This window comes from Pseudorca crassidens, chromosome 11, assembly GCF_039906515.1.
Source record: "Pseudorca crassidens isolate mPseCra1 chromosome 11, mPseCra1.hap1, whole genome shotgun sequence".
In the NCBI taxonomy this organism is placed as follows: Eukaryota; Metazoa; Chordata; class Mammalia; order Artiodactyla; family Delphinidae; genus Pseudorca; species Pseudorca crassidens.
This window is the reverse complement of record NC_090306.1, coordinates 90,788,479-90,814,986: the sequence shown is the minus strand read 5'-3', so window position 1 is coordinate 90,814,986 and position 26,508 is coordinate 90,788,479. Positions and strand designations below refer to the sequence as shown.

The 26,508-nt window shown below is 38.4% G+C and overlaps 1 protein-coding gene and 1 long non-coding RNA gene across 23 annotated transcripts in view; one reads left to right on the top strand and one right to left on the bottom strand.

The window, feature by feature from the left end:
• The window catches only part of LOC137202373 (uncharacterized), a 126,489-nt gene extending 112,811 nt beyond the window's left edge, over nt 1-13,678 (top strand). For 11 of the 14 annotated variants that reach the window (XR_010932581.1, XR_010932574.1, XR_010932582.1 and 8 more), the window contains 2 exons: nt 2,839-3,014; nt 5,501-13,678. This is a non-coding gene — a long non-coding RNA (uncharacterized lncRNA). The remainder of the gene's footprint in view (nt 1-2,838; nt 3,015-5,500) is intronic. The other 3 variants (XR_010932578.1, XR_010932575.1, XR_010932572.1) reach the window with 3 other exon arrangements.
• The window catches only part of RIC8B (RIC8 guanine nucleotide exchange factor B), a 117,079-nt gene that overhangs the window by 11,748 nt on the left and 78,823 nt on the right, over nt 1-26,508 (bottom strand). For 4 of the 9 annotated variants that reach the window (XR_010932563.1, XR_010932565.1, XR_010932564.1 and 1 more), the window contains exons 8-10: nt 20,377-20,521; nt 3,694-3,813; nt 688-771 (exon numbers count right to left, since the gene is read on the bottom strand). Coding sequence is in view for 3 of the 9 variants with exons in the window: in XM_067697840.1 (XP_067553941.1) it covers nt 732-771; nt 3,694-3,813; nt 20,377-20,521 (305 nt within the window). In the remaining 6 variants the exon portion in view is untranslated. The remainder of the gene's footprint in view (nt 1-687; nt 772-3,693; nt 3,814-20,376; nt 20,522-26,508) is intronic. The other 5 variants (XR_010932566.1, XR_010932567.1, XM_067697839.1 and 2 more) reach the window with 2 other exon arrangements.

The following is a 26,508-nucleotide window of genomic DNA, read 5'->3' as shown; positions in this document are numbered from 1 at the left end:
TCTATAATCTTATGCCTCAGGCCTTAATGCTTATGTCTGATAAATATTACAATTATTCTATATTAAAGAAGTTAGGTATCCCAATATTTAAATTAGCCAGTCGTGGGCCAAAGTACGTTATAGAATTCCTTTCCAGACCTGAATTTTATGACATCTGGCCAAGAAATGGAACTGACAAAAATATACTTTCAAGTCTTTAAACCATGTAGGCTATTTTATTGAGCAAAACATTAACCTTCGATTTGGGGATCTGCTTTATACATTATTTCATCATCACACACTGGGGAAACCACAGGGTACAAGGCACTGTACTAGCTAGACATGATGGGATTTATGGGGTTCAAATTATTCTCAAACTCTTAAGACCTCTAGGTCCATTGCCAATCCCCTTACCTACATCTGTCACAAATACAATCCTTACTAAAAAAAAAAAATCACTTGGAATATACTGTCAGTTGGTGGTCAATGGGAAGAAAATGTTTGAGTGCTAATCTCTCCAGTATCCTTAAAAATCTAGCTGAGATAAAGCTGCTAAGGTGGTGAGCAACTTGAGGCAGTGGCTATGTCCAGCATGGAGGCAAAATGGAAATGTCATTTTAATTTTTGCATTGGTGGTTTTACAGTTTTGGTGGTAAATAACATCTGTACCCTACACCAGGCTCAGTAACAGTACTTGGCATGACCAACCTTAGTCATCACTTTGGTAAGTGCTTTGGCACGGGCCACTGTTGCTAACCACCATCCTGGTGCAGGTCGTTCACATCTGCTCTCCTATGGATGGAAAAAAGGAAGTGTCTAGCGTCCATTCATTGGCCACATCACCTCCAATCCTATCCTTTACTCTCACGCCTTTCAAATCAGGCCCAGGAGAAAATGATTTCACTTTTGGAAAGAAAGTTAATCAGACAAAGCTACAGTACACTCTTGGCACAGCAAGACTTGGTGGGATGCGGAACATCCTTGGAGTGACAGTTGAAGGAACTAACCAATAGCACACTGCTGAAGAGGATGATTAGGAAATGTTCTGGCAAACACTGACTCTAACAGACAGACACAGTAGCACAGTGGACAGAGCAAAGGTCTTGAGTTCTGGAAAATGAAGTTCTTAGCCTTACTTTAGCTAGAAAGACAATGTATGTGAAAGTGTTTTGTAAACTGTGAAAGGAAATGGATTTTCACCAGTCATTAGCTTGGAAATGTTTGGGGCAATTCTTTGGGCCTTGCTTTCCCCAATGATAAATCTGATAACATATTACTCAAATAATGATAAAATAACCTGAGCTCTTTGGAAGAAAGATGCAGTATGTGAATAAAAAAGATTTATCTTATTAACAAGAGTAAGTTTCCCTCTACCTAGAATGAATGGTCATTTCTCCATTTGTCAATTCAATACCTCTTAAACTTCAAGGATCAGCACAAATGCTACCTTCCCTGTGAAAGTCCCTGATTTATCCCAACAGAATGAACTGCTCCTTCTCCTGGGTGCTCACAGTTCAACACAGACCTTATTTTGTCATTACTTCCTTCTATTCTAGAACAGATTACAGCCATATCCCACAGTAATAAGAAGTAATCATTTCCAAAGATACGGACTACCACATTCACCTCTGAATCTCCCTCATCTTCCTAGCACAGTGCCTTGCACAGAGCAGCTGCTTAATAAATGTTCCCTGAATTTACTGAATTTAGTCTACTTTGGCTTTATGGCATCTTTTTAACCTCAAAAAACCAAACCAAAAATGACAGTGAAAAGTGAGAAGAAACTTAAGACAAACACATAAGACACATAAAGAATGGCTTCATTCTTTGCATTCCTGCTTTGGAATGCCCACTGCTGATCTCCATACAGTTTTGTCACTGATTGTTATTAGTGAGAGCAAATGTTAGAAAGCACATAAAGGCAGACAATGTAAAAATCCCACCACAAGTCATGAAAAAAGTCTGTGATTTAGGACTATTCTCAAAGTTGCCTTAGCTTCAACTTTAATGGCAAAATTCATACCATCAAAGCCAACACAAGACATATTTGCTCTGCTTTATACATGTGAAAATCAGTATCACCTTCAGATTGAGCTGGGCATCTGCTGGGTGTTTACTCATCTAGGGCAAATGGGCCAGTTGGATAGCATCTGTGTTATCTTTTAAGAACTCATATTATTGAAATGAAATTTATTCAACCTAACTAGTTCACTGTCTTCACACTAATATGCTCTACTCAGGTCCTTGTTAACATTTCCCCCTCCAGCTTCTACCAGATGGACTCTGTTGGTTCTCATCCCAACTGCTGTACTTACAGCACTGTTTCATTAGCTACCTCAGATCCTTTTGGAAGTACAAATCTTACTTTTATATACTCATTCAGAACCTTTTACCCTGCCTCCTATAGGTTTGTCCTATCAGCATCTTCTCTTTTATTGTAAATTCATTCAGGGAAGGAACATGTATATTCTATCCAAAGGTATGGAGAATGTCATATGCAAACAGATAACAATGTCTTTTGAAGACTGTGAGCATAGTGAGCTGTAAATTCTAACCTTCTTGGGAAAATGATGGAAATTTAAAAGGACTAACTGGAAGTCAACTAAATTCTAGTCATATTAGCTTTGTAGATGATGAAGCTACTTACTTCTATGTAACTTCCACCACATTACCAGCATCATGTGAAAACTCAGACTCTGCAAAGGGTCTAAATACCGTAACTTGTCACACTCCCCATGTCAGCCTCTTCTTATTTTTGAACACTTCTACTCTAAGCCTCCTGCTGTGCTCTTAGCCTCTGCTTGTTTCTTTATTACACCTTTCCCTTTAATGGTTGGCTTTCTGGCTTTCCCATTCTAGTTGCTACTCCTCTTGATTGAGGGATACTAGCCTTTGCATAGCTGTTGTGAAAAAGGAGATGACCAGAAGAAATTCACCTTCCGGTGGCAGCTGCCACCAACACACAGAAGCACTCACTCAAGATGGCTTAAAGGAGACAGTGACTCAATGTACGACTAGAAAATTGAGCAATTCAGGCAAGTATGAAAGGAATTAATACTTTCTAATAACTCCTCCAAGATGACTAGTTGCTTATTAGTATATATTTAATTATTTTCAAAACTGGCTATCTGGGGAGGGGAAGGAGGTGTGAAGCAAGAGGGAAGGGGAGATTGTTTTTAGAATCCCTAATTAATACAAGTGCCTGCTTTCAGAAAATCCTTCATTTGAGCTATTCCTTTTCACTTTTTCCTATTGGGTGCGTGACATTTTAGAATTCTTGGTTTTAGCAGCAATCCAAAAAGAAAGAACTGCAAACTTGCACATCAAAAATGGGAGAAAAAAAAAAAAAGCATCATGATTTGGAACAAAAACCAAAACAGACTAAAACAAAAAATACAAGCAGCAGCAAAATCATTGAACCTAATTCACAGCATCTTTTTGAAGACAGGGAGGTTAGTTGGTTAAATATCACAATGACCTAGTAGTTACTATCCTAGCTTTGAGAGTTTAAATGTTTAAGAATGCACATCCATAAGCGGCACATGTAGAAGAACCATGGTAGCCAAGAGAGATCTGAACTACTGCTGCCTGGGCCATCCTGTTCCAATCAACATGGATTTCCAGAGTTGCTGTTCTATGGTAACTCTCAGTGAGAGAGACAAAGAAATAGAACATTTTTAGAAACCAAGCAAAAAATGGATGGGAATACAATACCTGGAAAGTTTATCAAGCATGTTGACAAGTTTCATGGCTTCATATTCTTTTTGTTCTTCTGTCATTTCATCTATGGGGTTTGGCATTGGTTCCTCTAAATGACCAGTGATAAGATTAATGCTACAAAAAGAAAAAAAAGTTATGCTGTATGTTTTCAAATTATGCTCTTTCTATACTTTTCTGGTCCAAGTTGTAAGTTATAATAAGAAAGAGTATAATAGCCAAAAAATTGGCAATAGCAATTTTATGATATAGAACTGCTATAGGAATTTTTTTTAATTGACTTTTCCTGCTAATTTGCTTTGGGAAATGGGTGATAGCAAACTTGCCAACTTTTTTTTAAAGGCATGGCTGCTTTTTAAAAATATGAAATTTGATTGGTGCCGTTAGGATAAATATCCTTGGATGCACAGCTTCTTCATTAATTATATAAGGGACAAATGATTTCAGAGAAGGAGAAATCTATTCTGTGATACAGCATAAAACAAATATGTCAAAAAATTGGAAAAATGATGACAGAGAGGCTGGAATCTGAAAATGAAAGCATGCCCATTTATAATCTCAGGAAATTAGTCCATTAGTGAGACCACAGAAGGCAATGAGTGTTTAAATAATAAAAGATAAAGCAAAAGAACAATTTTAATTAGATTTGATCTGACCTAGATTAAAAAAAGGAATGAAATCTAGCCTACCAAAAGACAGGTATACCATCTAGCTTTCTGGAAATAGATTTAATAAAGTACTTAAGATGAATACGTTCCATAAACTTTGTATGAAGTTCTAATACCAAACAAAACTATCCTCTTAATTAAAAGCCACATTATTATTATTTTTTTTTGACGAGGTGAAATAAAAGATAATTCTTTCAACGGCTGCCAAATACTTATAGCTTAAGCATCTTTCTGGAGAAGCAGACAAGAGGTTACAGCATTTTGTACCAGCCACGTACACACAGTATGTTTTTAATGATCAAATGAAATATCCCTGCAAAAGGCAAATCGCTGATAAGTTACTTTCTAGGGTCTACAAACACAAATGGTTTCAGGGGCCAGGCCTTAAGGATATGCAAAATTGGTCAAGTATAAATAACATGGAGTATTGGGGACTAGGGTAAAATGGAGAACAGTGCTAGTCTAAACAGGGAAAAAAAAATCATGCAGGCCAAAACCAAGACACCACGATTAATTACATCATCTGGTGGCTAGTTTGCCAGCCCTGCTTTAGACTTTTACTTGGGCAAGTTAACTTTCTTTACAGAGCAGGGCTTTTCTCACTTGGAGCAAGGGCTAGGTACTATAATCTGTTACAAAAAAATATTTATTTTTCTACATTCCTCAGAGGCTGCCTGACATACAGATTCTTACAGAAGGACTCAATGCTCACCATCCTTAAAAACCGGATCTAAAACATCTGTTTCGCCATTCTTTCATAAGACCTATGTCTATAGCCATGGTTAAAAAACTTTTTCCTTCGAAGTAGTGGAACCCCTCACCCTTTTTATTTTAACAAATGAAATCTACATAGAAAGCTGATTTATGAAATAGATGAAAGTGGAAGTGCTCAGGCAGAAGAGGGGATAGGGATGGCCAAGGAGAGTGCAGGCCTAGAATCCCTTCTATTTGTCTGCACTCACTTGCTTCCTCTTAAGGCAGCCCCTAAGGCACTTTCAGGAACTCTGGGGAAACAGTCTGAAAACCCATAGGCTTCTCAGTGATTCTTAGCCTTGGCTATACATTGGAATCACTTGAGAAACTTGAAAGACAGGCCTCACCTGAAACCAACTAAATCTGTTTTGGTTTTTTTCCAGGTGATTGTGATGCACCTTGAGGTTAAGAACCACTGGGATAGAGTGCCTACTTGAGACATTCATTGTGTGCTACTAGTCTCTCCCTTTTTTCAGGTGCTCATAAAAGAAAAGAAAAAGGCGTCTAGTTGGTGGCCATTAACAAAAATGCCAAACGGGGTCATCACCAAAAGTCAAGAACAAAGAGGACCCAGACGAGGCTTCTGAGAACTATGGAGTTTTTAAGAAGTATCCAGATGCCACAGTGAAAATGTAATTCCACCACTCATCTATTATTTGCTTAGGTGTATAACGACAGGACATATTTTCACTGGTTTCTCTTCTGCTGCCTGCTAAATTAGAAAAAAACATATAGTCTTATAAACAAGTAAGTAAAGGTACTTATTATAGGCACATACCACTTACCAAGCAGACAAAGGCAATAAGGCCTTAGAAGAAAGTATAAGGGAAGGTAGATGTATTAACTATTTAGACCATGCTCATCTGTCTCTTGAGAGAAGGCTTCTCTCCTCAAGCTCAATGGAAGGGTGACTTAAATCAGATCCACACACTGTTTTAGAATATAATGAAATTAGCACAACCCATCATGTGCCTCAGGGAAAAAATTGGTCAGGAGGACACACTGGTCAGCTCTGTGGTATTGTGGATACCACAGCACACAAAGTCAGGACATGCATTCCTGGATCAGGGCATATTTGATTCTTTTCTTGGTTCTTTTAAGGGCTTAGTGGAAATGATGTCTGTTTTCCATAAGCTGACCTCAAGTCCACTGCTGCTAAAATGATTTAATGTCTTGCTGTGAAATTAGCTACTAAAGTCACAAAATCCTTTGCTCACTGAGCATGAAAGCAGCAGCCAGAAATTCACTCTTACAGAGTAAGAACTTACCATCCTTTACCCATGTAGTAAAACATTCCAACCCCCCAAAATCACTCCAGGGATTGAGGTTTCATCTTTTTTCCTTGAAAAAACACCCCCTACCCCTACCCCCACCCCAGTACTCAGAAGAACGTAAACAAAGCCACAGCAAACACAAGTTGCTGAACCATGCTACTCTCCTATGGGAAAAATGCCAGTGTTCTGGGGGCATGAGGCAGACTTGGACACTGTCTCCCCTCCAGCTCCCCACTTCAAACCAATCTCATGTAGCTTCTACCCAGAGGAAGAGAAAACAAATAGTCACCACCACAGCAACAGAGTGAGGTTTCATAAAAAACTACTTTTGAAAAAAAAAAAAAAGACTATTTTTGGTTGAAAAAACACTTGCCACCTTTATAACCTTGAACAGTATAGTCTGAGATTTAACTTTCCAGGTTTCAGGATCTTAACACTGAAATTCTGGGATTGGTTTTTTGTTCCAAGACTCTGAGTCCTAAGATACTTTAAGTATACTAACTGTTAACTGTGGTGGATATTTTATTGGATAATTTTATACTTATCATAATTTTTCCACCCTGTCTCTGCTCCCCTCCCCATCTTCTCAGCACTCCAATCCTGTTTTATGTCTTCCAATTAGGTGACAAGTATCCAAACTCTTATGTGTGATATGTCACCAAGACTTTTGTATTATATAAGGTCGTTATATGACAGCAGCTGGAGACAAAAGGATTAAGACTTGCTCTTCAAAATGTTGCTACATTTGGCCAACATCAACAGTACTACTAGTTCACTGAAGAAAAAAAGCTATTAAATGTTCCCTGAGCTATATGAAAGTTAACATCTATCTCTAAAAAATGTGGATTAAATTTTGCTCAAAGCACCCTGGTTAACGAAGAGGCTATAAAGTCAAGTCCCTACAGAGGCTAAGGCAGATAAGATGAACGAAAAAGATACATTATCAGGGGATTGGTTCAAGATGGTCGAGTAGAAGGACGTGCTCTCACTCCCTCTTGTGAGAGCATGGGAAGCACAACTAACTGCTGAACAATCATAGACAGGAAGCCCCTGGAACTCACCAGAAAAGATACCCCACATCCAAAGACAAAGGAGAAGCCACAATGAGATGGTAGGAGGGATGCAATCACAATAAAATCAAATCCCATAACGGCTGGGTGGGTGACTCACAAACTGGAGAACACTTAATACCAGAGAAGTCCACCCACTGGAGTGAAGGTTCTGAGCCCCACGTCAGGCTTCCCAGCCTGGGGGTCCGGCAACAGGAGGAGGAATTCCTAGAGAATCAGACTCTGAAGGCTAGTGGGATTTGATTGCAGGACTTCAACAGGACTGGGGGAAACAGAGACTCCACTCTTGGAGGGCACACACAAAGTAGTGTGTGCATTGGGACCCAGGAGAAGGAGCAGTGACCCCAGAGGAGACTGAACCAGACCTACCTGCTAGTGTTGGAGGGTCTCCTGCAGAGGCGGGGGTGGCTGTGTCTCATTGTGAGGACAAGGACACTGGCAGCAGAAGTTCTGGGAATTACTCCTTGGCGTGAGCCCTCCCACAGTCTGCCATTAGCCCCACCAGAGAGCCCAGCTAGACTCCAGTGTTGGGTCATGTCAGGCCAAACAACCAACAGGGAGGGAACCCAGCCCCACCCATCAGCAGTCAAGTGGATTAAAGTTTTGCTGAGCTCTGCCCACCAGAGCAACATCCAGCTCTACCCACTACCAGTCCCTCCCATAAGGAAACCTGCACAAGCCTCTTAGAATAGCCTCATCCACCAGAGGGCAGACAGAAGCAAGAAGAACTACAATCCTGCAGCCTGTGGAACAAAAACCACATTCACAGAAAGACAAGATAAAAAGGCAGAGGGCTAAGTACCAGATGAAGGAACAAGAGAAAACCCCAGAAAAACAACTAAATGAAGTGTAAATAGGCAACCTTCCAGAAAAAGAATTCAGAATAATGATAGTGAAGATGATCCAGGACCTCGGAAAAACAATGGAGGCAAAGATTGAGAAGATACAAGAAATGTTTAACAAAGACCTAGAAGAATTAAAGAACAAACAAACAGAGATGAACAATACAGTAAGTGAAATGAAAACTACACTAGAAGGAATCAATGGCACAATAACTGAGGCGGAAGAACGGATAAGTGAGCTGGAAGAAAGAATGGTGGAATTCACTGTTGCGGAATAGAATAAAGAAAAAAGAATGAAAAGAAATGAAGACAGCCTAAGAGACCTCTGGGACAACATTAAACGTAACAACATTTGCATTATAGGGGTCCCAGAAGGAGAAAAGACAGAGAAAGGACCCGAGAAAATATTTGAACAGATTATAGTCGAAAACTTCCCTAACATGGGAAAGGAAATAGCCACCCAAGTCCAGGAAGCCCAGAGAGCCCCAGGCAGAATAAACCCAAGGAGAAACACACCGAGACACATAGTAATCAAATTGGCAAAAATTAAAGACAAAGAAAAATTCTTGAAAGAAGCAAGGGAAAAACGACAAATAACATACAAGGGAACTCCCATAAGGTTAACAGCTGATTTCTCAGCAGAAACTCTACAAGCCAGAAGGGAGTGGCATGACATATTTAAAGTGATGAAAGGGAAGAAATTACACCCAAGATTACTCTACCCAGCAAGGATCTCATTCAGATTTGATGGTGAAGTCAACAGATTTTCACACAAGCAAAAGCTAAGAGAATTCAGCACCACCAAACCAGCTCTACAACAAACGCTAAAGGAACTTCTCTAAGTGGGAAACACAAGAGAAGAAAAGGACCTACAAAAACAAACCCGGGGCTTCCCTGGTGGCGCAGTGCTTGAGAGTCCGCCTGCCGATGCAGGGGACACGGGTTCGTGCCCCGGTCCGGGAGGATCCCGCATGCCGCGGAGCGGCTGGGCCCGTGAGCCATGGCCGCTGAGCCTGCGCGTCCGGAGCTTGTGCTCCACAACGGGAGAGGCCACAACAGTGAGAGGCCCGCGTTCCACAAAAAAAAAAAAAAAAAAAAAAACAAACCCAAAACAATTAAGAAAATGGCAACAGGAACATACATATTGATAATTACCTTAAATGTGAATGGATTAAATGCTCCAACCAAAAGACACAGGCTTGCTGAATGGATACAAAAACAAGACCCATATATATGCTGTCTACAAGAGACCCACTTCAGACCTAGGGACACATACAGACTGAAAGTGAGGGGATGGAAAAAGATATTCCATGCAAATGGAAATCAAAAGAAAGCTCGAGTAGCGATACTCATGTCAGATAAAATAAACTTTAAAATAAAGAATGTTACAAGAGACAAGAAAAAGGACACTACATAATGATCAAAGGATCAATCCAAAAACAAGATATAACAATTATAAATATATATGCACCCAACATAGGAGCACCTCAATACATAAGGCAACTGCTAACAGCTATAAAAGAGGAAATCGACAGTAACACAATAATAGTGTGGTACTTTGACACCTCACTAACACCAATGGACAGATCATCCAAACAGAACATAAATAAGGAAACAGAAGCTTTAAATGACACAATAGACCAGATAGATTTAATTGACATTTATACGACATTCCATCCAAAAACAGCAGATTACACTTTCTTCTCAAGTGCTCATGGGACATTCTCCAGGATAGATCACATCTTGCTTCACAAATCAAGCCTCAGTAAACTTAAGAAAATTGAAATCATATCAAGCATCTTTTCTGACCACAACGCTATGAGATTAGACATCAATTACAGGGGAAAAAACGTAAAAAACACAAACACATGGAGGCTAAACAATACGTTACTAAATAACCAAGAGATCACTGAAGAAATCAAAGAGGAAATCAGAAAATACCTAGAGACAAATGACAATGAAAACACGACGATCCAAAACCTATGGGACGCAGCAAAAGCAGTTCTAAGATGGAAGTTTATAGCAATACAATCCTACCTCAAGAAACAACAAACATCTCAAATAAACAATCTAATCTTACACATAAAAGAACTAGAGAAAAAAGAAAAAACAAAACCCAAAGTTAGTAGAAGGAAAGCAATCATAAAGATCAGAGCAGAAATAAATGAAACAAAGAAAACAATAGCAAAGATCCATAAAACTAAAAGCTGGTTCTTTGAGAAGATAAACAAAATTGATAAACCATTAGCCAGACTCATCAAGAAAAAGAGGGAGAGGACTCAAATCAATATAATTAGAGTGCTTCCCTGGTGGCGCAGTGGTTGAGAGTCCGCCTGCTGATGCAGGGGACACAGGTTCGTGCCCTGGTCTGGGAAGATCCCACATGCCGTGGAGCGGCTGGGCCCGTGAGCCATGGCTGCTGAGCCTGCGCATCCGGAGCCTGTGCTCTGCAACGGGAGAGGCCACAACAGTGAGAAGCCCGCGTACCGCAAAAAACAAAACAAACAAAAAAATATATATATGTATAATTAGAAATGAAAAAGGAGAAGTTACAACAGACACCGCAGAAATACAAATCACCCTAAGAGACTATTACAAGCAACTCTATGCCAGTAAAATGGACGACCTGGAAGAAATGGACAAATTCTTAGAAAGGTATAACCTTCTAAGACTGAACCAGAAAGAAATACGAAATATGAACAGACCAATCACAAGTAATGAAATTGAAACTGTGATTAAAAATCTTCCAACAAACAAAAGTCCAGGAACACATGGCTTCACAGGTGAATTCTATCAAACATTTAGAGAATAGCTAACACCTATCCTTCTCAAACTCTTCCAAACAATGGCAGAGGAAGGAACACTCCCAAACTCATTCTATGAGGCCACCATCACCCTGATACCGAAACCAGACAAAGATACTACAAAAAAAGAAAATTACAGGCCAATATCACTGATGAATATAGATGCAGAAATCCTCAACAAAATACTAGCAAACAGAATGCAACAGCACATTAAAAGGACCATACACCATGATCAAGTGGGATTTATCCTAGGGATGCAAGGATTCTTCAATATACGCAAAACAATCAATGTGATATACCATATTAACAAACTGAAGAATAAAAACCATATGATCATCTCAATAGATGCAGACAAAGCTTTTGACAAAATTCAACACCCATTTATGATAAAAACTCTCCAGAAACTGGGCACAGAGGGAACCTACCACAACATAATAAAGGTCATATACAATAAACCCACAGCAAACATCATTCTCAATGGTGAAAACCTGAAAGCATTTCCTCTAAGATCAGGAACAAGACAAGGATGTCCACTCTCACCACTATTATTCAACATAGTTTTGGAAGTCCTAGCCATGGCAATCAGAGTAGAAAAAGAAATGAATAAAAATTGGAAAAGAAGACGTAAAACCGTCACTGTTTGCAGATGACATGATACTATACATGGAGAATCCTAAAGATGCCAGCAGAAAACTACTAGAGCTAATCAATGAATTTGGTAAAGTAGCATGATACAAATTAATACACAGAAATCTCTTGCATTCCTATGCAGTAGTGATGAAAAATCTGAAAGGGAAATTAAGAAAACACTCCCATTTACCACTGCAACAAAAAGAATAAAATACCTAGGAATAAACCTACCTAGGGAGACAAAAGGCCTTTATGCAGAAAAGTATAAGACACTGATGAAAGAAATTAAAGATGATAGAAACAGATGAAGAGATATACCATGTTCTTGGTTTGGAAGAATCAATATTGTGAAAATGACTATACTACCCAAAGCAATCTACAGATTCAATGCAATCCCTATCAAATTACCAATAGCATTTTTTATAGAACTAGAACAAAAAATCTTAAAATTTGTATGGAGACACAAAAGACACCGAATAGCCAAAGTAGTCTTGAGGGAAAAAAACAGAGCTGGAGGAATCAGTCTCCCTGACTTCAGACAATACTACAAAGCCACAGTAATCAGATGATATGGTACTGGCACAAAAACAGAGATATAGATCAACGGAACAGGATAGAAAGCCCAGAGATAAACCCACGTACCTGTGGTCAACTAATCTATGACAAAGGAGGCAAGGATACACAATGGAGAAAGGACAGTCTCTTCAATAAGTGGTGCTGGGAAAACTAGACAGCTACATGTAAAAGAATGAAATTAGAACACTCCCTAACACCATACACAAAAATAAACTCAAAATGGATTAGAGACCTAAATGTAAGACCAGACACTATAAAACTCTTAGAGGAAAACAGAGCAAGAACACTCTTTGACATAAATCACAGCAAGATCTTTTTTGATCCACCTCCTAGTGTAATGGAAATAAAAACAAAAATAAACGAATGGGACCTCATGAAACTTAAAAGCTTTTGTACAGCAAAGAAAACTACAAACAAGACCGAAAGACAACCCTCAGAATGGGAGGAAATATTTGCAAATGAATCAACGGACACAGGATTAATCTCCAAAATATATAAACAGCTCATGCAGCTCAATACCAAAAAAACAAAACCCAATCCAAAAATGGACAGAAGACGTAAACAGACATTTCTCCAAAAAAGACATACAGATGGCCAAGAGGCACATGAAAAGCTGCTCAACATCACTAATTATTAGAGAAATGCAAATCAAAACTACAATGAGGTATCACCTCACACCAGTTAGAATGGGCATCATCAGACAATCTACAAATGACAAATGCTGGACAGGGTGTGGAGAAAAGGGAACCCTCTTGCACTGTTGGGGGGAATGTAAATTGACACAGCCACTATGGAGAACAGTATGGAGGTTCCTTAAGAAAATAAAAATAGAACTACTATACAGCCCAGCAATCCCACTACTGGGCCTATATCTGAGAAAACCGTAAATCAAAAAGACACCTGCACCCCAATGTTCACTATTTACAATAGCCAGGTCAGGGAAGCAATCTAAATGCCCATTGACAGATGAATGGATAAAGAAGATGTGGATAAAGAACATTTATACAATGGAATATGACTCAGCCATAAAAGGGAATGAAATTGGGTCATTTGTAGAGATGTGGATGAATCTAGAGACTGTCATACAGAGTGAAGTAAGTCAGAAAGAGAAAAACAAATATCGTATATTAACGCATATAGGAATCTAGAAAAATGGTACAGATGAACTGGTTTGCAGGGAAGAAACTGAGACACAGATGTAGAGAACAAACGTATGGACACCAAGGCGGGAAAGTGGCGGGTGGTGGTGGTGGTGTGATGAATTGGGAGATTGGGATTGACATATATACACTAATAATGTATAAGATGGATAACTAATAAGAACCTGCTGTATAAAAAAATAAAATTCAAAAAGGAAAAAAGATACATTATCAAATCAAAGGAGCTTATGCCTGGTATGATAGGGGTCACAGTCACTCAACTCCATCAGTCAGTTACCATGTGAGAATGCAGGCTTAATGTTATCAGAACTTCCACTTTTTCAAAAGAAGTTAGAAATTCAGATCTTCATCTGAAATATCTGAATTCTAAATTATTTTAAGAAGCCCTATATAAAACAAAAATTAAAAACATAAAACCAAATAACCAACACAACATCAGGCAAGTGAAGCAAAACCTACTTGTGGGCTAAATGTAGCCTATGGACTGACAATTTGTAACCTCTAGGAAAGGGATCAGGGTTTTTAGGAAAAGGCATTTGTGTGCCAGATCATGGAAGAAGGGGGCAGGTGGGGTGGGAAAGGAGACGTTATATGCACATGAAATTAGAAATGTCTTTCCAGGAAAAACTCTCCATAATATCTGCCACTCCACAAAAACAAAAGAGCAGAGTGGAAATTTACCATATCCTGTTTTCTTGAATTCCATTCCCTGGCCCCACTCCCCAACTAGATGTGAAGCTTGATGAGGGCAGGGACCTCAACTGTCTTGGTATCCTAATGTTGAGAAGGGGCTGACCAACTTAAATTTATTCAACAACTCAAAAAAATTAATTTATTCAACAAAAATTTACTGAGTGCCTATAGTATGTGAGGCACTATTTTGGGGCCCTCTCAATGAATATAAAAATTTCTCTCATGGAGTCTATCTTCCAGTGGGGAAAAAAGACTAAATGAATAAGTAAATTATACGGTATGTTAGAAGGTAAAAAGTGCTATGAAGGAAAAAGAGGAAGTGCAAGATGGAGGGGTAAAGGTAGGAGTGTGGCAATTTTTAATATGGGGACAGGACAGACTTTACTAGGAAGATGATAATTGAGTAAAGACATGAAGGAGGTGAGGGAATAAGACATGCAGCTATCTGGAGAATAGGCATTCCAGGCAGAAGGAGCAGTCAGTGATGCAGAGCCTCAGGCAAGAGTGTGTCTGGAGCGTGACAAACAGTGAAAAGCCCAGTGTGGTGACAGTACAGTGAGAAAGGGTGCCTGTACATCACTACAGGGACTTTTGGTGTTTAGCCATTGTAGAGTTTTTGAGCAGTGACGTCTGACTTACATTTTATAAGGATCGCGTTGGCTACTGAGTTGAGAACAGACTGAAGAGTGACAAGGATAGAAGCAACAAGACCAGTTAGGAAGCTATTTAAAATGATCCTGGAGGGAGAGAAAAGTTTAGCTTGGACTGGAGTAGGTAGCAGTGATGGCAGTAAGGGGTGATTAGATTCTGAATGTATTATGAAGGCAGAGCCAGAATTACCTAACAGATTTTTGTGAACTAGAATGAACTGAATAGAACTTTTAGCTTTCAGGGATATCAGGGTTTATAAAAAAACATTTTCTCATTTTCTATTTTGGTTATATCAAAGAAAGATAATAGATGCTCTAAGAACAGGGAAATTATGGGAGAGGCAAATCATCTCTCCCTTTGATTGGCTTTGAAGAATATGGTAGCAGTTAAAACACAAGCTTTGACTTCACACCTGTTAGGATTGCTATTAGATTAAAAAAAAAAAAAAGCCAGAAAAATAATAAGTATCGGAGAGGATGCAGAAAAACTGGAACCCTTGTGCATTGCTGGTGGGAATGTAAAATGGTATGGCAGTTCCTCAAAAAATTAAACATAGAACTACCACATGATCCAGCAATTCCACTTCTGGCTATATACCCAAAAGAAGTTAAAGCAGGGACTCTTGAAGCAGGGACAGATAGTTGTACACTCGTGTTCATAGCAGCATTATTCACAACAGCCAAAAGGTGGAAACAACACAGGTGTCCACTGATGGAAGAATGGATAAACAAAATGTGGTAAATACATTAAATAGAATGTTATTCAGCCTGAAAAAGGAAGGAAATTTTGACACATGCTACAATATGGATGAGTCTTAAAGACATTCCAAGTGAACTCAGTCATAGAAGGACAAGTATATGATTTCTCTTATATGAGGTTCTTAGATTCCACTTATATGAGGTTCCTAGTCACATTCATAGAGAAAGAAAGTAGAATGGTAGTTACCAGGGGTTGTGGGGAGAGGGAATGGATACAGAGTTTCAGTTGGGGAAGATGAAAAGTTCTGGAGATGGATGGTGGTGATGGTTGCACATTAATGTATATAATGCCACAGATATGTATGCTTAAAATGGTAAATTTTATGTATATTTTACCCCCAACATAAGAAGGCAAAGTGAAAAGCACAGTAAAACCTGCTTTGTCTACCTCAAAAACAACAACAAAAATCTCAAAAAACACCAGCTCTGGAGTTAGGCCACCTGACCACTCATGAACTGTGTGCCCTAGACAAGTTCTGGAAACCACTGAGCTTTAGTTTCCTCATCTGTAAGATGGGGATAACCCTAGCCCAAAGGTTTGCTGTAAAGATTAAATGAGATAACCCTAGCCCAAAGGTTTGCTGTAAAGATTAAATGAGATAATATCAGGAAAGTTCTTAGAACAGTACCTGACACATATTAGATAATAAATACCAGCTATTATTAGCATAAGTGAGCTACTTGGTAAGTAAGCCAGCCAGAAGGCCTTGGATCCAGTGAGTTAGTCTATTAAGTTAAATCGCCACTATGGAGCTGCATGTGCTAAAGAAGCCACGCAACACTAGGTGTTTCGTGGAGTTTGCTATGGTTAATTCAGATACAAGGTATTCTGAAGAGACACCAGTTAATAATGGTGACTGAGGTGAAAATGTCTCAAGTAATTTGAGAATTACCATATAAATATAAAACTGATTCCACATTAAAAGAGTAGGGTAAATTATGAAACAACATCTTAATCCAAGTTTTTGCATTCTATTAGCAATGTAAAGAAATAGGGTAATGTGGTGTAATTCTTTCACTTATTTATCAACTATTAAGTACCATGTATCATCCATATAAATAGACATACTGAATACATATAGATACACCAAGTTGCACCTAGGCAATTAAAAAAGCTCCAAAATACCTTTTTAAATTATAGTGCTTTATAATGTTTCCTACCTTGGGCTGTTGGATTAAGAGTGATATCCTTGATATAAAGGATATAGAAAACTATGGTTGTGAATCTGTAGGAAATGAAACCTGAAGCAAAGCTCAATATTGTAGGTTCAGGTAACACACCTTTTTCTGGCCATTTACCCAAATTAAAATACAAAAGAAAAATTAGAGAACTCAATTTTGAAAGTGCAAAACTGGTGTGATTGCAAACATCACAAAGGTTGGTTAACCATGGCAGAAGTGGCAAAATTTTATTTTTGATTCCAGTCTTTAGAGATCTGAATTTAGATTGTTTCATGATTGCCTACAGTAAATAAATTTCAGTTCCTAGAAAGGCTAGTTACATCCTATTATACATGAGTATACCATCACAGTCTAAACTAGGCAAAAAGAAAAATCTTCAAGTCCTGTTTCTGATTCATCTACTTCAAGAAATATTAAAAACAAAGCTATCTCTTCATCTGTATAGCCCCAACATATGGACACAATTATAATGGGACTTGACTTAAAGCAGCATAACAAAATTTTGACAAAAGAAAATAAAATCTTTTGTGCTGAAGAAACTGTACAGCTGCTGCCACAGCTACTGCTGAGAGATATATGGTCAAGAAGGAAACACCCCTGAGTTGCTTAGTAGAATAATTTTAATCTGCTGGGTGTGTTTACGAACTAGTGTGGGGTATTAAGAATACAATGGGACATCCTAGAGTTCTGCCCACTTTGGCCATTCCGTCCTTCTCCCCTCCATACAGTGGCCCTTTAAATACACCTTTTTGGACCCACAGGCTCCTATATACCACACCTAGCCTGAAAGCAACTGGTCTAAAATGAGCCAAATGTCATTACGTACACATTTTTCAACTGATGTTTGGAATGATGTACAAACCACGGTAATCAGTTATGTTATACCACCTATTCAGTCAAGGGGGCCTCCATGCTCAGAGGCATAAAAGAAATGGGTATAAAGCCAGAATTTAGAAATTTGGTTTCTTTTTGATACAGGACCAAAGCTTATCTGAAAACTTTTTACAAACATGGCTAGACATACACCAAAAACCTGTGTGGCATGTACTTGATTCTATGAGTGTATTTTGTCTAAGTGTGTTAATTGCAGAAAGCCATTTCCAGTCCGTTAAATACATTTATTTTGACACAAAAAGGGCTGTTGTGATATTAACTGTCTTTCATAGCCTGAATGTAAGCTCCATACAATTCTTAGTTTCAGATTCCACTAAAGGATTATAGGTTACCTTGGTGCATTAATCGGAATCCACTTACATTTTTGACAATGGGACGAGGGTCAACTGGATGACGGGTAATTTCTCTGCTTCTGCCAATGCTAGCACTGTTTGTGAATAAATGCATCATAAGAGAAGCAGACTGTGATCCTGAGAACACTGACTGGTGAAGAGTAATAAGGGGGTAGGGGACTAAGTCATCCTTTCAAATGCTGACTTTATAAACTTGACTAGATTGGTAAGAAGTTTCCTTTCCTTGAGCTTGTGGATCACTGCCCAGAACACAAAGGATTGTCTTGCTTGCAAAGTACTTTTTCACCACCCCTTCCATGGGGACCATTTTAATAAGTATTTTAAATTAACAAATGAAACATCCCACTACACTGCTGCACCTGAAAGAGGGAAGATGTAAGAAAAAAGCAGATGCAAATCTATCTAAAGAGGGAAGATGTGATGCTATGTGAGAAAAACATATTTATACTTACAATGAGCAATGTTTAAGAAACACAACAAGATCTCACAATGGTGACTATTCTGGCCACACTAACGCACCATTCCTATTAATGATATAGGCCAGGTCCAAAGGCTGAAGAAGATTCCAACCAGGGATGTAATAAGCCTAAGTACAGAATCTTTCTGACAGAAAGCCAAAACAATAATAATATCAAACATCATGGTCCTTGATTTAAACAAACAGTGCTTTCCTGAAATCTAGTATCACTTCCATAATGTAATGTATTTCTATTTCCCGTACTATTGGGAGAGACCCAGTGTGTTCTTGTATTTTTTCTGAGGTTTTTCTTATTATAGTAGCATTCTTGTGTTTGCCAGATATATGACCAATACCATTTTAGAAGTCATTTACCAAATAAAATCAACAACACACATTGAGATGCAATGATATCAACCACTCATGAGTACTCAAGAGTTTTCTATGTTAGTTGACTGTATTCACATACCCTGGGACACAATGAATGCCTAATGTAATTTCTACCTTCATTTAAAAATATGAGACTCCTTAAATGCTATATTTTAATGTCTCAAATGGAGAGGCAGAAAATATTAAACTGATATGGAAATATAGTTTATGGGATGGAAAAATCAAGAGCTAGCAAGAATAATTTAGAATGATGACTTCTATAATTATGGAAAGATTAATGTATTATTTTTCTATCTTAGCTTCAAATACCTGATAGAGGTGCCCAACTTATAACATCTACATCGTGGCAGTCTTGAGAACTTACTGCTTAGAGCCACTGCTAGCTTTTTTTCCTCCAAAGTCTTTTTCTTCTAGGACACACTCCTAGATCCTGTTAAGGCTGATAGCCCTGGGGATGCCACAAGTAACACCACCTACTCAGACCTGATTTGCTAAGAATACAGGCCATATAAGTCCTGTCTGATTAGAGAATGATCTTTTCTTTTACCTTCTGACAACCTATTATTTTCATCTCAACAAAGCACAATCTATACTTTAAAAAAAAGGGTCTAATTTTGCAGATAATGATTTTTCTATCCCTGATCAACTACTACATTTTCCACATCACACTCTAGAAGACTGTGGATAGAAAATAGCATATGTCAATATCATCATCAATAGGGAAGGGCACACCCTTTTAATATTCAGTAATGAAAACCAGAAAACTGAGCTCAAATAACTCCTAATAAGTGGAAACTAAGAAATTTACCTGGGATTGGAGTTGAGAGGGGGATGAAAAGGATGGGGAGTAGAAAAGTAGAGGTGGTTTGTTTCGGGATAAGAGACGATTAGTGTCTTTGACTTGTAAGCACTGACTCAGGGAAAACTTGATAGAGTCTCTGGTTTGCCTATCCAAGTGTACTAATGCCTCTGTTAAAAGATGATTCCATAAGTGTTTGATTAAAATTTACCATAGAGCCAGTTTTCTTTCCTTTTGCTAGTAATGTGCCCTGTTGCTTTACTTTATTGACTCATAAGGGCTTTTACACAAGAGGAACTATCAGAATGTAAGGAACCTACATTTAGATTTCTGAGAAAGACTGAAGTATCAAATAACCAACTTAAATACTTGGTCTTGGTTATACCTTATAAAATCTCAACTTATGGAAAGGAGAGCACAAAATAAGCAACAATATCCTTTAAATATATGATGGTAGACATCTAAGAACACTACCTCTCTTAATACTTAGGAGAGGGTAATGAGCACATGCAGCAGAACATTTCTTGCAATATTATCCTTCCTCAATCACTTGAAGTCACCCTCTAAGGCACTAGCTATGAAACTGCCTCTAAAACTATTAAACAGAAAGCTTCCAAATCCACAAAAGAAGAGAAATACTTGGAAAATGAAAGCCAAAGGAAGTGAAAGGCAAATAATCAATTGAAAGGCAGACATAGTTAGGTGAAAAGAAACATGATACTATACTTTGGTTTTGCATTTTTGTATTCTTCAGTGTCTGTGTCCTCGTCCTCTGAGTACCAATTATCTCCTCTTCCTCCAGCCAAGAGGCCCCTGGCCGCCAACAGTCCTGCAGCATTCCCATAGCCAGTGTATTTCAGCAGGCTATCCACTGCAAAAACAGAATAGGTTTTTAGACAGGAATCCTTGAGTCCTGACTATCATCACCAACTACTCACCAACACAGGGAGGCTAGAGATATATGCCATGGTAGTAAATCTTAAAATTGAGGGGTTTCCAAAGTGTGGTAGTAGTGATCCTACATGCTCTGAGGACCAAAAACCTTTTTTCAGGTATCAGAAATTCAAATGAAGCTGTTTTGAATATAGTTTGTGGCAGGAGTGGGGCTTCTGTGACCGCCAGGCCATTGGGAAGGGTGGTGTTTTAAGTTTTTGATCACAAATTTGATTTCTTTATTCAGTTTCAGAAAAATGATGATTAGAAAGTTAATGAAAGCCAGACTGACATTTTACCAATATAGCACATAATGTAAATCTTTCTTATTCCTTTTATAGGAATTAGAGGGAAAGAGAATAAGAAATAAGAAAACCTAAGGATATTAGCAAATAGGATAGGCTAAGTTACGCCTTTTTCAAAGAAGTCAGCAACAATATGTAAGCACATTATACCCACTGAAAGGCAGGCCAGGAATTGCTGGACCTTAATAATGGCTCTATCACTTACTAGCAGGCTCTTTACTCCAGTTTTCAGATACAGACAATTAGAATAATATCTACCTCACTGGTTAATACATGCAAGGTGCTTAGGAAAGTATCTGGTACAAACTAAATGTGTTTTTTTCCCCTAGTAATATGTAAAATGATTATTTTATTTTTTAAAGATTTATTTATTTATTTTTGGCTGCGTGGGTCTTAGTTGCGGCACGCGGGATCTTCATCGAGGCATGCAGGATCTTTTGTTGCGGCGCGCGGGCTTCTCTCTAGTTGTGGCATGTGGGTTTTCTCTTCTCTAGTTGTGGCGCACAGGCTCCATGGCGCGTTGGCTCTGTAGTTGTGGCACATGGGTTCCAGAGCGTGTGGGCTCTGTAGTTTTGCAGCACGCAGGCTCTAGTTGAGGCACGTGAGCTCAGTAGTTGTGACACATGGGCTTAGTTGCCCCGCAGCATGTGGGATCTTGGTTCCCTGACCAGGGATCGAACCAGCGTCCCCTGCATTGTAAGGCAGATTCTTTACCACTGGACCACCAGGGAAGTCCCTAAAATGATCATTTTAGACTTATCTTAACAACAAGAAAAAAAAAGCTCAGTGAAGCACTTGGTGCACGTCCTGTGTAAGTATCAACTTGTCATCAGTTCATCAATGTAAGGGGAACCCTGAATTGTAGGAATTTTTTTGATTTCTAAGTACCTTTAAGGAAAATACTAAGGAATATTTAGCAGCTTTATTTAGAAACTCTTTTCTTCAGGTACAGTTTCAAGGTGAACACTATTCAATCAAAACATAAAAAATGGCAAAATTTACTTAAGGCTTTCAATAAAATGTCATTCTAAAGACAACTGTAGGAAACAAAACATAACACTACGTATTTTATTCACATATAAAGCGTTAGTGAAATCTACATCTGAAATACTACTGTAATTCATATAACTTACCTCAAAAAAGAAAAAATAAAGCTGGAGAAGATTCAGAAGAGGGCAATTAAAATGACTTTGGGGACCTGAAAGGGGCAGTGGATAAGGAACTAAGTGGTTAAGGAAAGGGGATATATATAATGAGTATGAAACCATGAAGGGCATGGATAGGATGTAGGATGAATAGTCCAGGATAGAGTTGTTCATTAAATTTTCAAATACTTGAACAAAAGGGTACCTCCCTTGACACTGAAAATAGGTAATTTGGGGGCAAATAAAAGGAAGTCCTGCTTTCAAAGGACACAGCAAACTAGTGAAATTTGTGCAAAAGGAAATACAGATTAATAATATACGTAGACTAAATAAAGTTTTACACTAGTCACTTTTAACTATTTTCTACATTAAAATCTACTGGTAACCATGGTCTCTTTGGTAATAATTCTCAATGGGTGCTGGGTAGAGTCATATTAGAATTTAATGAGGGATCATGGTGGTGTAATCTGAAAACTCTGAATAAATCTGATATGCTCCCTCTTGCCTCCACAAGACGGAGTGATTTTACATAAGTTAATGGATTCTTGATGGGTTATTAGGAGAAGTGAATATCCAGTATATACAGATATTCTTAATATTCATGACCTTAACCACATGGTCAGATACAAAGTCACTGAGGCTGAAGGATCATGTATCTGAACCCACATGACAATAATACTCTTAAGTTTTTGGATAAGGTTTATTTTTTTAACAAATATGATGTTTAGCACTTCCAGAAAAGAAATATTCACTGAAAATGTGAAAGTCTAAACTGAGATGATATAAATAAATGGTTTAAATAAATATACTTAAAAAATAACAGTAAGAAAGACACAAAATGTAAATAACCACCTACAGTGGCCAGACATTAAAACAGCTTAAGAATACAGTTTATGAAAGGCCAAAATAGGTTAAAAAGAAGTCAACAGAACACTAAATAACCTGCTTTCTTATGCAGAAAATCCTCCTGGAAGCTAATCAATAGTAAAAATCTCTAGCACTTTTATGAAAATAGTGCTTACTGCTCATTCACTGGAACAAACATTCTGTGTCAACTCTGTGACAGCTTGGGTTACAAAGACTGTTTCAGACATACCTTGCTTTCAGAATAGTAGACAAGGCTATAGCCAATAGTTTAAAAATCAAATGAACATTTGCTAATGAGATAAAATACTTAAAAATGGGGGTTGGGGAAGAGGAGACGAATGGACTACAAAATCCACACAGTGAGAGGCATTTTCTTTGTGAAGTTCTGATTTATATTATTTGGTGGAGTGTTTTTAGTTACTTTTTAGTCTATTTTCATATATACTGTATAACATCCTGTTTGATATTGTGAAGGTAGTAAGAGGAAAATGGACTGAATTTGGATGTTAAGATGAGTTGCTTAGGCAAACAAAAGATCTTCTGAGTGGTCCTTAAAAAAAAAGAAACACAAATATATTTGTTCTTTGTCACAGTACTCATCCATGCAATTAGATGAAACCGCCACAGAAATGAACAAAACAGCATTCAGTCAGAAAGTTGCAAGAAATATTTCACCATTATTTTATCAAGATGCTAGAAGGCACTATGAACAGAGGAAAGCAACCACAGCAGCACACTGCAAAGTCAGAACTGCGCCGGTAGTAATGGCATTATTGCTTATGTAGACGTGGGTTTTATCATACTCTACCATGAAAACCAAAAAAAGGGGTTTTGCTCTTTTACTATGGAGAAAGAATGGCAGAGCCAGATTCTACCCAGAAACCATTCCCCCTTCTCTGTTACACAGAGAAGGATTTACAATCATTTTCCATTCAGTTAAATGCTGTGACTCTTTGAAATCCTATACTAGAAGCTTCCTCTAACTAGTCTTCCTACTTCCAGTCTCACACCCCCTCCATTCCTGGTTCCACACAACTGCCTGTTATATCTTTGATATTCTTTTTTTTTTTTAATTTTATTTTATTTGGCCACGCTGCAAAGCATGTGGGATCTTAGTTCCCCAACCAGGGATTGAACCCGTGTTCCCTGCATTGGGAGCACGGAATTTTAACTACTGGACCGCCAGGAAAGTCCTGCTGTTATACCTTTGTAAAGCAAAAAATATGATGTTACCACCTTCCTGGATAAAACCTCTAAAATCTCCCCCAAAGGCTAAAGCTCAAGTTCTAAAACAGGGCCTAAAGGAATCTTCATTTTGTCGCACCTGCCTTCTTTCCCAAATTCATCTCCTATTACTCCTGTGCATTGTGGGTTCCTCACAATGAACTAGTCTCTTTTCTGTACTAGTCTCTTTTCTGTACATACCAACGCTGCTTCCCACTCCTCTGTTGTCTTAGGTAAAGACTTTCTCTGACTTTCTCCACACCAACCAATCACTCTTCAGGTTGCTGCAGTACCTGGCACATTCCCCTCATATGGTGCTTACCATAGTATCCTACAATTATTCCTTTGTATGGAGAAGTCCACAAGACAGTGTATTCACCATACTGAATTCATAGACAACACAAATATTTGGCCTTCCATTAAACATTTATGGGGTACCTACTATCCGTAAGGTACTTTGTTGAAACACTGGGGATCCAAAGATGAAGACAAGATTTCTGACCTAAAGAAACTCAATGTCTAGAATAAAAGTTTGATAAACAAAAAGTTACAACATAGCAAATGTCAAAAGTATTAACAGAGATAAGTAACAATGGTACAAAGCAGAGAATGATGAACTCTACCTCAGATGATCTTCACACAGATGTTGCTTAAGGTGATCTTCAAGAATACATAAAGCTCACTATGCTAACAAAGATGGGAGAGGCATTCCATGCAAAAGGAACAGCATCTGCAAAGCTATGGAGATATGCCAAGGAACAGTGCAGTATAATCATGCAAGAGTAAAGAATTTAGTGTGATTAAGCAGAAAGTGCAGGGTAGGGAGTGGATTTCGGATACACTATAGAGGTAGGCCATGGAGGTAAAATTTAGATTTTACTATGTAGGTGACAGGGAGTCACTGCAAGTTTTATAAGGGGGAATGACAATATTATACATGTATTTTAGAACAGTCCTTTTCTTAGCCCTGTGTAAGACAGAATGAACAAAACCTGACCAGAAACAGAAGGATAGGATTATTTTAGTAGTTTATTAAGAGAGACACAGATTTGGAAATCCCCCCAAAGCAGGGTGAAGCAGAAGCCAAGTGAGGGGAAGAGACGGCTCAGGAAGCAATGCAAAGTGAAGATGGGGCCAGAGAGAGCTTTATGGAATGCTGGCAAGTCGATGTGGACAAAGATACGCGTTAGCAACTCAGACTGAAAAGAATGAACAGAGAGGTAAGCTCAAAGGAAATCTAAGAGTGTGTTGTAGCACCGAAAAAATGACAGTGGTCAATAGTGGCAATCGTTATGAGAGATGTTATACAATAAAGACTAAAAAATACACATTCCTTTTGAAAAGTAGTTAATTTGTGACCTTCCTGAAAGCATTTTCAGTGGCATCTGGGGAGTGGGGAATGGTGGAAAAGCCTTACTTGCAGCAAGTTGAAGCCTGAGTGGGTAATGAAGATACTGAAAAGAAGAACAAATCAGTCTTTCAAGATGCTAACATGTGAAGGCAGTGACATGAAGATGTATATAGATTGAGGAAAACATAGGGAGTTAACAAACAAAAGAACAGAGGGTAACAACTGATGAAGCAAGTCTTCTGAGAAGACAGGAAGGGAAAAGATCATCAGGAGAGGGAGACTGCTTAGCTCCAAGCTAAAGAGACGCCTATTCCTCTGAGACTGAAATAAATGAGACAAAAGTAAGTGTGTAACGGTGTGGGGCTATGTGCTGAGACAGTTCAAGCCTTATTTATCTCTTCAACTCAGCTCCTTCCCTACCACAACGCCTAGCACACACTGGGAGTTAATAAATGTGTTAAAAGGCGGGGGCTAGGGAGGAGGGGAATACCCCACAAAGGCAGGGGGTTGTTTTACAAATTATTTTCTTTTATTAAACTATGTAAGGCTTGTCTTTAGGACCCCTTATAAAGTACACAATTTGCAGGGCAGGTAATAAGAATTTAGTTTTGTCAGCGCTCAACAAAACAAGTCGGTAGCATGAGCACAAGTTAACCTGTGGGTTGCTATCAGTTGGAGATGTAGTTTAGCCTGGCACAGATGGCACTTGGATGGCTTTTTCTGTGCCAAGTCTTCCATAAAATTTTGGTCTTTGTATCTTGCCCCATTTCAATTTTCCTTTTTAATCTTGTCTCTGTGTTCCTAACCCAATTTGATTGCTATTTGCTGTCTCTACTTAGTGGTCTGAACTTTGTGCCTTGGTCATGGTACCTTAACTTTCAAACTCAGCTTTGAATATCTTTAAGAGGAAAGTTCAGTCACTCTGATAAATTATCTTAAATTTATTTCATTTTGATATAATCTGCCTCCAAACCGAACCCAAACTCTAAAATCTGATGACTTATGAGTTGAATATGGACTATAAAATTTTTTG